Here is a 12,728-nt window from a genome sequence, read left to right as displayed (position 1 = left end):
AATGTGCCGCATGTGTTAACCGACGACAAGGTGGAGTTGCTCATCATACAAAGCAAAAACAGACATGCATAGTTTCCCGAACACTCTGTTTTACATGCCCACACTGATACTTAGTAGCTGGAGTTTTGAACAATCTGCACCTTGCGGCCAAAATACGCGGGGCCCAAACGTGACGCTGCTACACGGACCACGGAAGCCGCTCACACATGTGCAGGCACTGTGTGTGAAGCTCTATGTTTACACGGCCTGTCCATGCACAGAAATGCGGCCCTCCAACAGGCAAAAACAGTTTTAACACAGAATCACATTGTCAAACAATTTGAGAAATAAACACAGAAAATAAAGACACCGTTTCTAAATCACCCCAAGCATCTTTTTCTGCAATATATGTTTTGCAAAAATACATTTTCTTGTCGATGCACATTTGGCCGCATATACGCTGACACCAATACGTCTGTGATAGGTCAATATATCTCGGCGTGGCTCTATTCAGGAGCAGTTAATGTAGCCGACACTCCCCAAACCTGCATAACCAACTGCAGTATCACTTTGCACAACTCAGTCTGCACACAGTGAAGCTGGCACCCACTGCACGCTACAATGGTGGCGTCTGTGTTGTAGGTAAAAAAACCCTGCTGCTCCCTAACTAAAACTTGTTTGCATCTGGTCTTCAATAAATGACTTCAATCCCCTTTGCTTTCATCCTCTACTTTAGTCTTTGCTGCTGCCCCCAACAAAGAGAAAAGGGGGGAGGGGGGTTGTGTGAAGTTGACAGCTGGTGATGTTATGAGCAGCAGTCAAATTGACCACTTCTCGGTCAGTGCTTCTGGCTTGTTACTGTTAATTAGGCTATCTTACACTAACAGAAGGATGGTATATCTGGATGCAACAGGGCTCCTGTTGCCTAGCAGCAACACAAGTTGCAGATAAGAATATGGGTTAAAAATGTAATGCAATGCAGTGAACAGCAGCAGGCCAGTGAGCCGAGGCTCGCTCCAAACTCTGATATTTACCCAAGCGAAGGAATGTGCCCGTAGCCTTTACACAAGATAAGACAGTTTATGGTCTCATCGACGTGTGGTAAATATTTAAACTGGTTGAGGATGTGTCATTTTGCGCCACATAGACGTAAGCTTCAGGTTGTCACGCGGGACCTGGCGGCTCAGACAGATGTTGTTCCTATTCCTCTCTGTGTCTGTAGGCAAGAACTGGGATTTCACTGCTGCCCTCAGTGACTTTGAGCAGCTACGACAGGTGCATGCTGGGAACCTGACATATTCATTCACAGAGGACATGACGTATCTGCCACCTGAAAAGGAGATGGCCAGGGTAGGGCGGCCTATACTCCACCGCCAAGATGAGGTGGTGCAAGGTGAGGCCACCAGCAAGTGAAATGTTTGGTAGCTAGTTTAAAGTGCTGGGCTCAAAGGGTGGTGTTCAATGAGGACACGCACTGATACAAATAAGGCCCAGATTATCATTTACGGCTAATGTAGTTTAAAAAATTACACCATATATGTGTGTACATGTATTGTCTTTTCTCCTCATCCCCTGCCGTTGTCTTTTAGCAGCAACAGAAAAGCGTCTGTCGAGGGGCATTTCCCACGCCAGCTCAACCATCGTGTCGCTGGCCCGCTCTCACGTCTCAAGCACCGGAGGCAGCAGCAACGAGCCGCTTCTGGATACGCCCCTCTGCACTTTCCAACTACCCGACCTCACCGTGTACCGGGACGACTTCCGCGGCTTCATCGAGCGGGACCTCATCGAGCAGTCGATGATGGTGGCCCTGGAGCACGCCGGTGAGAAGAACTGAGCACCGACCCACATACTAGATTCTAGGACTGGCTGGTTTTCTTCACGTGCCTTCTCCGTAGATGCAGAGCTACTACACTGAAATATTTACAGTGGATTCACGTCACTGTACATCTTTAGACTTATCAGATCATTTTGTTTAACTTAGACTTAAACTTCTCTTTATTGATTCTTTGGGATGAACTCCCGCAAGGAAATTAAGTAGATGTGAGAACACAGGTCAAATAAAATGCACGGAAAATTAAATCAGATAAGTTAAATGTAGAGGAAATGTATAAGATCAAATATGTTTGACCGTATACGACAGAAATGAGCAGTAAGATTAAATTATTGCACTTAAGTGGTGGATAAAGTTATTGCACAAGAAAAGAAGTGTCCAGGTCTGTAAGAGTAGATTATTAACTGCACAGTGAGAGGCTCCCACTCCTTCTGTCCTCTTTATTTCCTCCTCCCCCCGACCGAGTGAGGAGTTGTAGAGGGTGACGGCCTGAGGGACAAAGGAGTTCTTTAGGCTGTTGTTCCCACACTGGGGCAGGAGCAGCCTTAAAACTGAACAGGCTCCTCTGGGTGCTGATGACGGTGTGCAGGGGGTGGCTGCCATTGTCCATAATGTCCAGCCTTTTGTCCAGTGTCCGACTCTCTGCCACCGTCACCAGCGAGTCCAGTTTCATGCCGACCACAGAGCCGGCCCGACTGATCAGTTTATGCGGTCTGGAGGTGTCCTTTGATATGCTCCCCCCACCCCATCCCCCCACCCCACAGTGTAGAAAAGGACACTGGTGACCACAGACTGGTAAAACATCCAAGTTTGCTGCAGATGTTGAAGGACCGCAGTCGCCTCAGGAAGTACAACCTGCTTTGTGTCTTCCTGTACAGGTGTGTGTTGTCGCTCCCTCTAGCAGGACCGGTCACGGTCTTGGTCTGGACCTCCCAAAATCAATGCCCAGCTCCTTGGTCTTGGAGGTTTTGAGCTGTAGGTGGTTAGTGTGGCACCAGAGAGCAAAGCCCCCCCACCAGACCCCGACACTCCTCCTCTCTGTCCCCCCCCGATACACCCCACGATGGCTGTGTCATCTGCGTACAACTGTATGTGACACAGCTCCATACGTAGAGCCAACCTAACAAAATATGCTACTTCAACCCGTATCTGTTGGCTTTAAGCCTTTAAAAAATGTTCATGGCGGCCAATCAGAACCATAAATTGCATTTATGTTTATCCACACTGAGGATTTTGTTGTTTAGGGTGATGACATCATAAAATACATACATATAAATACATATAAAATACAATATGATGACAAACATTCAAAGCCTTATTCAAAAACCTTGGAAGATCGTGGCCAAATCTACTACACTTAAAAATTATAGAGACATTTAATATTGTAATTAGATTAGAACAAGAAAATGAAGTGAAAAGGTTTGTTTCATTTGAAAAAGATGACATGACTGTTGACCTAAAAGCAAAACTTTGTTCCATAATAATCCTGCAGTCATGTGACTTCCTATTTTCCAGCGAGGAAATCTAGTTTTGACACAATATGTTTGTCTTTGTCACGTCATTGTTTTTCCATCTGGAAAGTGCCGCAGCAGTTGTTCTGGAATAACATGGCGTTACCATATTTGTGCCGCACACGGGTGAGTTAAGTCTTCCCTCTTTGCCTGTAGGGCGTCTGAACTGGTGGACGAAGGTGGTTTCAAACTGCCAGAATCTGCTGCCCCTGGCAACAAGCGGAGATGGGAACTGTCTGTTACACGCCGCCTCGCTCGGTGAGTATCGCAGACCTTTCAAACAGGACCCCGATGACACGCGGCTTCACACTCTCTTAGCGTTCATTGAGAGCGCTCCATTGTTGGTTTAAGCACTGATTGCGTTTCACAATGTCGCAGTGCACAGTTCACTTAGCCTTTGTGGCCCACTTTGGAGCCGTAGCACAGGAAATTAAGAGCGTCCTAACTATCGTGCAGGCGTATTTCAAACCCAGTCATTGGTGTATAATTAATGAATTATTTGAGCCAAACGGTGAGAGAATTTGTGTCTGTTCAACACGTCTTCTAACGCAGGTATGTGGGGGTTTCACGACCGGGACCTGATGCTACGGAAGTCCCTGTACGCGCTGATGGACCACGGTTTGGAGAGGGACGCACTCAAGCGCAGGTGGAGGTGGCAGCAGACCCAGCAAAACAAAGAGGTCCGTCACAGTGCATGCACCTTTCTCTAGGTCATTATGTAACTGTGATGACTGTGGGAGGCCATTTATAAAACCAATTATAAAAAATGTATATACACAGGGACACTTATGGTGACTCTGTGGTGCAAATCAAAACAGCAAACTTTAACTTCTCCTAGAAATGGTAGGAGCTATCTATCAGAGGACCCTCCTGATTGGACAGATGGACTGTCTGTCTTTGAGGACGCCTATATATTTCTTTACTAAAACCTCTATAATTGTTTCTCTGCTTTATTTCAGCAGCATCAAACTTCTCACAGGTGATGTCCTGATGTTGTTCCATGGCTTTATTGAGTTTTTTGGCTACTGTGGCATCATTTTCAAAGGGATATTTATATAAAATTACATTTTTGTTTAGGCGAAGGGAAGAAATTCTTCCATTTATGCTTTATTTACTCTGACACAGTTGCATTAATGGTGCTGCTTACACTTCTGATGGAATCTCACAAGTGTTACCTTTATTGTAAAACCAAGATAAAGCACATAAAGCTTGTAATTACAGAGATATACTCTATTTATCCTGAGCACGTCATTTTCGAGCAGGAACCTCAGAAAGGGACTCAGGGAAGAACAGGAAGGAAAAAGCATCTGTTTAGAAAACAAGAGGACGTCCGATGACACCTTCGCTTTTTTTATGAGTTATTTTGATGCAGGTCATCCATATGAAGTGATCAGCCAGCTTCCTACACTTTTATTCCCCTCAGTGAGGGCAAAACATCCTTTACCAGATTTTGGCTGGTGCCAAATGAAGGGATGCGGTCTACAGAGTGATGGAGTGAGCGGTCATTTCCTGTTTAAATTTCAGTCAAAAGCAACTGGACTTGGTTATTTTCTAGATAAATAACCAAGTCCAGTTGCTTTTGACTCAAATTGCTTTGAGGATAACGACGACCTGGACACATGAGAACATTCACAGGCTTCCTGTTTAAAGACAGACAGTCCGTCCGTCCAATCAGGAGGATCCTGATTTTGCGGTAGAAGTTAATGTCGCCGTGTTTTTGTTTTGTGTTTTTCCCTTTGCTGCTTGGATTTGCTCTTCACAGCCACTGTAGACAACAGACAAGTGAAAGCTTTACATGCTCCTTATACCTCTGCAGCTGTTCACAAGTCTGCAATAGGACTTTCTAAATGTCAAATGCACACAGCTCCCTATGTGTTTTATTAGTTTTCTATGTTCTGTGCGATCCCAGCTCTCCGCAGAGAATGAAATTTCCAAACAATGTGCTAAAACTGCTGTGACAACAAAACTTTTTGCGAAAAGTTAGCACGACAGGTTTGGCAGGATTTAAAAATATGTAAAAAAAACCAAACATCTATATTGTGGACACGGATTCTGTTGGTAACACCAGTTCATTGCTGCTGTTTTCTTTTATTTAATCGTCTTTAACGGTTCATAGTTACTTTTTGTCACTTTGTGCGGCCTTTTCAACATGCTGATGACCTTATCAAACACAAACAGTGATTTATAACCCTACAGTTAAACTATGTTATCTGTAAGTGCTGGTATCTCCACCTACTATGGATACTAGTTATCAAAACAACATAAAGGGACAGTTGCGTACGCGCTGCACTTAACTTCTAACCCTCTACAGAAGCGAAAACAGGCTCTTCAGAGTGTCGAAAACAATGACTCCTCTCTCTGTGAAAGCATGCGTAGCAGCACACTGAGTATGTTTTCCAAAGTGGTTGCAGACAGCGCGCCGACACCCACAGATGAGATGCCACACGAATGACTGCCTCATGTTGAGCCATTCTTGCGCGGCTACCACAGAAGTGTCCTTAAGCAAATCACTTAAACCGAAATTGCTCCCGTGGAGCTGCACAGTGGCCCGCGGTAGAGGACTGAGGCTGCACGGGGAGGCGTTCTTGTCTGAGAGTACTGTGTAGGTGAATAGGGACATTGATCCTGGGGGATAAAAAACATATTGAGCAGTTTCCTTCTGTCCGTATATGGAGGTTAAAACCTGATGAGCTGCTGTGAGACAGACACAGGGGGGTTTGTAAAGACGCTAGTTAAATTTCTTTCCTCTATTCAGTCAGCATGTAACCTTGTGGGAAGACGCAATAACGTCAGTGCATGCTTTTGTGACATTTGACACTCCCTCTCTAAATGGCAAATGTGTGTGTGTGTGTGTGTGCGTGTGTGTCCTTCCTTTCTCCTCAGTCCGGTCTGGTGTACACGGAGGAGGAGTGGCAGAAAGAGTGGAATGAACTGTTGAAGCTCGCCTCCAGCGAGCCGAGAATACACTACAGCACCAACGGCACCAACGGGTAAGGTCTGGCCGGGGACAATGCGAGCACTGTCAGCCCGACGCACACTTAGTCACACTCATGTTTTTATTCATGAACAAACAACTGCGCTCACAGTCCAAACTGAGTGGCTGGCCCTCGTTTTAGTCAATCTGTCGGTTATTATAACGGGCATAAGTTCAAGGGGTTAGAAATACTGACAGAGCGCTACAATGCAAACTGAGAGGGGTGATCTCCGAGCATTTAGTCTTTATTATAGATACAGATGTAGACAGGAGGGGAAAGTGGAGAGAGGAGTGTTACACACATCAAATTTGATCACCCACCTCAAGAAGAATCATGCGGAGTTAAACGCTACATGTGTGCAGCAAAGTGATGAAAAGAAGCAACAGCCGACACCGAGAACAAACCTTTTTTCTATTGTTCGGGATGCCGGATTCACCAAACTTGTGTAGTTTCTCGAGCCCCGTTATGTCTGTATAACGCCCAGTCGCGAGTATTTCTCGGACCAGTGCTGAACCCGAATTGCACAGCCTTGTTTACAGTCACGTCGAGAAGCTAATTTCTGGTGCTGTATCCATTAGATCCACTACAGGTTAGCATGTTGAGCTTGACTGCTGATTTATTGATTGTATTATTTGCCAAGTTACGGCTCTGTCGTTACTCAGTCTGGAAAAAGAAAACTATGTTTGTTTACTACTCTGGACTGAAGCTATGCATCTTCCTTGTTGTGATGTTGTCTGTTGTGTTGTTTGAGGCAAAATATTCTCTCTAAAAACACAAACAAATAAATGAATGGCACTTTCTTTCAATAACTTGTTTTGTACAGACTGTGTTTACATTTGAAAAGCCATGTTGCATCTATGTATGCATCCAGTGGGGCATCACAATACAATAAGGCATAATGTGTTAATTCCATAATAGGTGATATGTGATGAATTTTGGTGTAAAAAGGCTGCATATATCGGTATCGGGTGATATCGGTTTCGGAAATTAAGGGTTGGACAATATCGGAATATCGGATATCGGCAGAAAAGCCAATATCGAGCATCCCTAATCATAAGCATAAAATGACGCATTTCAGCTCTAAGCCATCATGACGACTCTCATCTGTTTCTATGGTGGTCTCTACCACCATGCGTCCCGTAGACGAGTCTAGATTTGTAACTGTGCGGGATCTCTCCGTTATATCATCCCCTTCATTTGTCTTTGAATGTGGCCCACCGAAAAGTCCACAATTCATTATTTTATTAGATTTTTTATGTCCTTATTAATCGCCGTAAGGAATCCAATTATAATCCATCTAAACTTTGATTATCTCTGGAGTTGCAGCATTAAAATCAAAGGCTGCGTTGTTGTTGTCTTCAGGGCGGAGTCCTCAGACGAACCCGTGTACGAGAGCTTAGAGGAGTTCCACGTCTTCGTCTTGGCGCACGTCCTCAGGAGGCCCATCGTGGTGGTGGCCGACACCATGCTGAGGGACTCTGGAGGAGAGGGTAAACACGCCGCGGGCCTCGCATTGCTAATGCAGCATGTTGTGTATTTCATAATGCTTTTTATAGTGTCATCATATTAACGCACCCTGTTTGTATCTCACATAAATTAGACCTGGAATTAACAGACTGTTTATGAATTTGAGAGTTTGAAACAAAGCGTTTTTGACTAAATAGGGACTTGACGAGTCGTGACGATGATATGCCACTCGTGTGTTATCTCAGCAGGGTAAAACACACCATATAGAGGACAGTGTGACCCATTTCTGTGGCATAAAAGCAAAGTGCACGACTAGTTTGGTAACTGTAGTGGCTGTTCGTCTGCTTTGCAGTGTTGAGACGCATCAGTGTTGATTCACCGATCTCAGAGGTTGCAACGGTCTTGGTATTAAATTAATGCAACACACATAATTGGCTGAGGAGATTTCAATTGACCTCCGTCACACTTTTAATTCATTGTTTGATGAAGTCTGTGAATGTTCTCATGTGTCCAGGTCGTCGTTCTCCCCGAAGCAATTTCAGTCAAAAGCAACTGGACTTGGTTATTTGTCTAGGTCAGGGGTGGGTGATCCCGGTCCTGGAGAGCCACTGTCCTGCATGTTTTAGGTCTCTCCCTACCCTAACACACCTGAGTCTAACAATAATCAAACTGTGACGAGCTTCAGCTGCTTGATAACGAGCAAATCATTAGACTCAGGTGTGTTAGAGCAGAGAGAAACCTAAAACATGCAGGACAGGGGCTCTGCAGGACTGGAAGTGCCCACCCCTGGTCTAGGAAGACGTTTCACCTCTCATCCAAGAGGCTTCATCAGTTCATGTACGCATCTGACCAGGCTGGGACTGGACCAGGACCAGGACCAGGACCAGGCTGGGACTGGACCAGGACCAGGACCAGGACCAGGCTGGGACTGGACCAGGACCAGGACCAGGACCAGGCTGGGACTGGACCAGGACCAGGACCAGGCTGGGAACGTCCAACTAACTGTCGTTGGCACTTGGAGCACAAAGGGTTCCAGTGACGTCATCGGCCTTGTGAGAGGTTAAATACCTGGATCTCACACCAGTTAGTTGGACCAGTCTCAGCCTGGTCCTGGTCCTGGTCCTGGTCCTGGTCCTGGTCCAGTCCCAGCCTGGTCAGATGCGTACATGAACTGATGAAGCCTCTTGGATGAGAGGTGAAACGTCTTCATACACAAATAACCAAGTCCAGTTGCTTTGGACTGAAATCGCTTTGGGGAGTGTTTGATGTCATTTGTATTTGCATTAAATTTCCTTTATGTGAAACTTCTTGTGTTGGCCTGGACTCCCTTTTGTAAAAGAGATTCTGCGTTTTATGGGAATATTCCAAGTAAAATAATAACCATTGGAACACTGGTTTGATTTATTGAGAGGTAAAAGCTCGTTTATATTTCTGGCTCCAGTCCTCCCTGTGTGCTGCGTCGCCCTGAAACAGTGCTGAGGTCGTCCTTTTCACATGTGCGATGTCCTTGTTACTCTTCCCCAGCCTTTGCTCCCATCCCGTTCGGAGGCATTTACCTACCACTAGAAGTGCCAGCTGCCAAGTGCCATCGCTCGCCCCTGGTCCTGGCGTACGACCAGGCCCATTTTTCTGCCCTGGTCTCCATGGAGCAGAGAGACAGCTCCAAAGAGCAAGGTAATGCTCCGCGTCACTCACCTTTGTATCGATGTGCAGTCGACACTTTAAATCATCATTATGGGCGTAACGTTCTTCTATAAGTTCCTCCTGAGCTAATTTGCTGGAAAATGAAAATCCTGAAATAATTTCATGAATGAATATTTGCAGCTTGGTGCCTTTGCTTCAGTGGTTTATTTAAGAATGGGTGACTTACGGCCACTGGGCTATGAGTATATCAAGTGATCTCTGTAGCTCAACACCAAGCAAGAAAGCAAATGGCCACCTGTGTTAAAGTTGAACGATATTTTGATGTACCGTATTTTCCGCACTGTAAGGCGCACCACATTATGAGGCGCATAGAACAGACGCTACAGTCGAGGCTGGGGTTACGTTCTGCATCCATTAGATGGAACTGCGCTAAAGGGAACGTCAACAACACAGTCAGGGGAGGTCGTCTTGTTGCTTCCTCCACTTCGGCACCATTGATTGGTTCATGTTAAACTCTCTGGCTGCTGCTCTATTCCCGTGTTCTACTGCGTGACTAATGGCCTTGAGTGTAAACTCTGCGTCGTAAGCGTGTCTCTTAACAGGAGCCATTTTGGGCTCTTTACACAAACACACACATGGAAATGAAACGGCACGCTTCACGCAGTCGTATATCTCAACACGCACCGCGCGTTACTTCTTCTACGGGGGGAAATAGAGTCGCGGCTGCTCACCGTAGTTGGAGACCTGTTGTGGCTCAATATTGGTCCAGATATAAGGAGCACCGGATTATAAGGCGCACTGTCGGCTTTTGAGACATTTGAAGGTTTTTAGGTGCGCCTATAGTGCGGACAAATACGGTAATTTCAAACAATGAAGACACAAACTTGTAGTAAAAAAATACTTTCTTGTAAAGTAACATGCTCCACATTACTAGTGGTGTTTCTTATTTTGTTCACCTCACAAGAGTGAACTTTTAGATGCGTAATACTGAAGTTTGTGCACAAATTACAAGTTTATCCTCGAAAACAAAGACATTGCCCCGACATTGAATTGTTAACCAGTAATAAAACATCAGGTCGGGCCATCCACAGACAATACTGGTCCGACACCGCAGACTAAATGTTAAAATAGAAAGTGAAAGAATCGATTGCACTCAGAGGAGTATTTCTGTCTGCGGACACTCCAGAGCGTGGGATTAAAAACCGTTTGAACTTCTTGCTAAGAATACCTCTGTCCCATCTCCACCAGCAGTTGTGATCCCTCTCACTGACTCCGAGCACAAAATGCTGCCTCTGCACTTTGCCGTGGACCCTGGAAAGGATTGGGAGTGGGGCAAGGATGACACAGACAACGTGATGCTGGCGAGGTACGTTCTCCTTCTACAAACAACATATACATCCAGCTCTGTTCGTCCGGTCGCATATATTCACAAAGTGCCTTTTGCATATGTATATATGCATATATACAGACAGCTGTCCCTCGGTAGTGAGTGTCGGTGTGTAGGGATTGACCCCTGACTCCAGATTAGCGACACTCAGAGCCAGTGACAATGAGATTAACTCTAAATACCTCCTATGAATGGACAAGGGGAAGGAGCGCCGAAATAGCAGCTCGGTAAAAATAACCCTCCACCTTATTTACGTCAGTGGATGACACAGTGGACGTCTTATTCAGATGACACGGTGGACAGTGCTAATATTACAGCGGCTGATGGTATTGGTTGAGTTAAAAAGCAAGTGCGGAACAATAACGCACAACAGCAAGATGCTTTTAGTGTTATTTACTGTACCATTCAGAGTCAAATAGCATTTGTTGTTAAGCAGCATCAAGCAAATAATTCAGTTTTAGTATCAACATCAAAGGGGAAGGCCTACATTTTATGGTACATCAAGTTAACAACCTTCACCGTCAGCCCACAGACCAGCCGAGCCTATTTATAATGGAATAAACCTCTTATTTATTCAGTAACGTAGTATTGATTTCTTTAATTGGTATGTTTCTCTTGCTGTGCTCTGGGATCTGTTTCCTGTGGTCGCACATTTCCCTCTGCTGTTATGGTTGAGTATCCAAATCCTGACTGTTGTCCGAAGACTTTCTACCAGAAAGAACATCATAAACAATATCATCAACATTAATTACATTTCCATCAGTGCGACACTGGAGCTCTGGCAGAGCATGTCGGTCTCCTCTCACTGAGTTTGACTTGTTCCTCTCTCTCCCTCTTCCACACAGCGTGGCTCTCTCTTTGGAGGCGAAGCTCCAGATGTTACACAGCTACATGACGGTCACCTGGCTGCCCCTGCCCTGTGAGGTAAAAGACCAAAGTCCACACATCCATCCTGAGTCATGTTTGCTCCTCTGAGGGCGCACTCACACTGTCCTTCCGCACCGGGCCAAAACAGGTTTTTCGGGTCAAGCCTAGTGCGTTTGACCAGTGTGAGTGCAACCGCTCCGCGCATCACTGCGGCCAGCTGGCCGTCCACGGCCCGTCTGAGAGAGGTGGGCTTTTGTAAAGAGCGCGTTTGCACATGTACGAGCACGAGCGTGCGCACGTGAATGAGCAAGAGCACGAGGCCTGCGACGGTTCTGACGTAATTTATGTGCGCCTGTTGGGACATAGAAAATAGAAGGAGGGACCTTGTGCAGATATTTAACAACAACAACAACAATGGCGGTGAAAGGTTCACGTTGGTGTGATGCGGAGGTGGAGTGTTTACTGCAGATTTGGTCGATGAAAAGATTCAAAAACAGTCGACAAGACGCACAAAAACTCCGAGGTCTATGGAAAGATCTGGAAACAAAGCCACGCATCGCCATGACGTCATCAATGCGTGTGACGTGTTACGGCGTGATGACGTATAGGCAGCAAGAAGCATTCTCCGAGGCCCAGGTAGTGTGAGTACAAACGGGCCTGGGGCGCGGGGGGAGAGGGAGGGGGGACAAGGACCCTAAAGCACGGGGCACGGGACGGACGGACAGTGTGAGTGCGCCCTAAGGCAGGGAGATTTATAAAGCCAGCTCAGACAACAGGATTCGTTTAGTACCTTTAGTTTGGACGACCCGGTTTTGCCCAAACTGCTTTTGCAACGACAGACACGATAAATCACTGATAAGGATGTTGATTTGAACTAACCATGAAGACTCATTCAGTATGTGTACACGCCAAATTGAGATTTGGAGCAAAATAATAAACCCCAGCTCGTAATCTAATTATCAGACAGATCCAATGCGGTTAGTAGCCACTTGTGGTTCATGTTAATTTCCCACACTCATTATAAACAAGAGCAATATTTGTTTGTCCGTTTCCATCAGACTAGCTGT

The 12,728-nt window shown here is 45.7% G+C and overlaps 1 protein-coding gene across 2 annotated transcripts in view; it reads left to right on the top strand.

Annotated features, from left to right (window-relative positions):
• The window catches only part of otud7b (OTU deubiquitinase 7B), a 48,083-nt gene that overhangs the window by 29,594 nt on the left and 5,761 nt on the right, over positions 1 to 12,728 (top strand). The window contains exons 3-11 of one of the 2 annotated variants that reach the window (XM_083918427.1): positions 1,202 to 1,372; positions 1,572 to 1,799; positions 3,478 to 3,579; positions 3,874 to 4,001; positions 6,205 to 6,311; positions 7,659 to 7,786; positions 9,288 to 9,437; positions 10,659 to 10,773; positions 11,640 to 11,718. In XM_083918427.1, the coding sequence (XP_083774553.1) occupies positions 1,202 to 1,372; positions 1,572 to 1,799; positions 3,478 to 3,579; positions 3,874 to 4,001; positions 6,205 to 6,311; positions 7,659 to 7,786; positions 9,288 to 9,437; positions 10,659 to 10,773; positions 11,640 to 11,718 (1,208 nt within the window). Of the gene's footprint in view, positions 1 to 1,201; positions 1,373 to 1,568; positions 1,800 to 3,477; positions 3,580 to 3,873; positions 4,002 to 6,204; positions 6,312 to 7,658; positions 7,787 to 9,287; positions 9,438 to 10,658; positions 10,774 to 11,639; positions 11,719 to 12,728 lie in introns of both variants that reach the window. The other variant, XM_083918426.1, reaches the window with a different exon arrangement.

The sequence above is a fragment of the Echiichthys vipera genome (assembly GCF_963691815.1).
Source record: "Echiichthys vipera genome assembly, chromosome: 8".
NCBI lineage: Eukaryota > Metazoa > Chordata > Actinopteri > Perciformes > Trachinidae > Echiichthys > Echiichthys vipera.
Note: the sequence above shows the minus strand (reverse complement) of the source record. Positions and strands in the feature narration are given on the sequence as shown.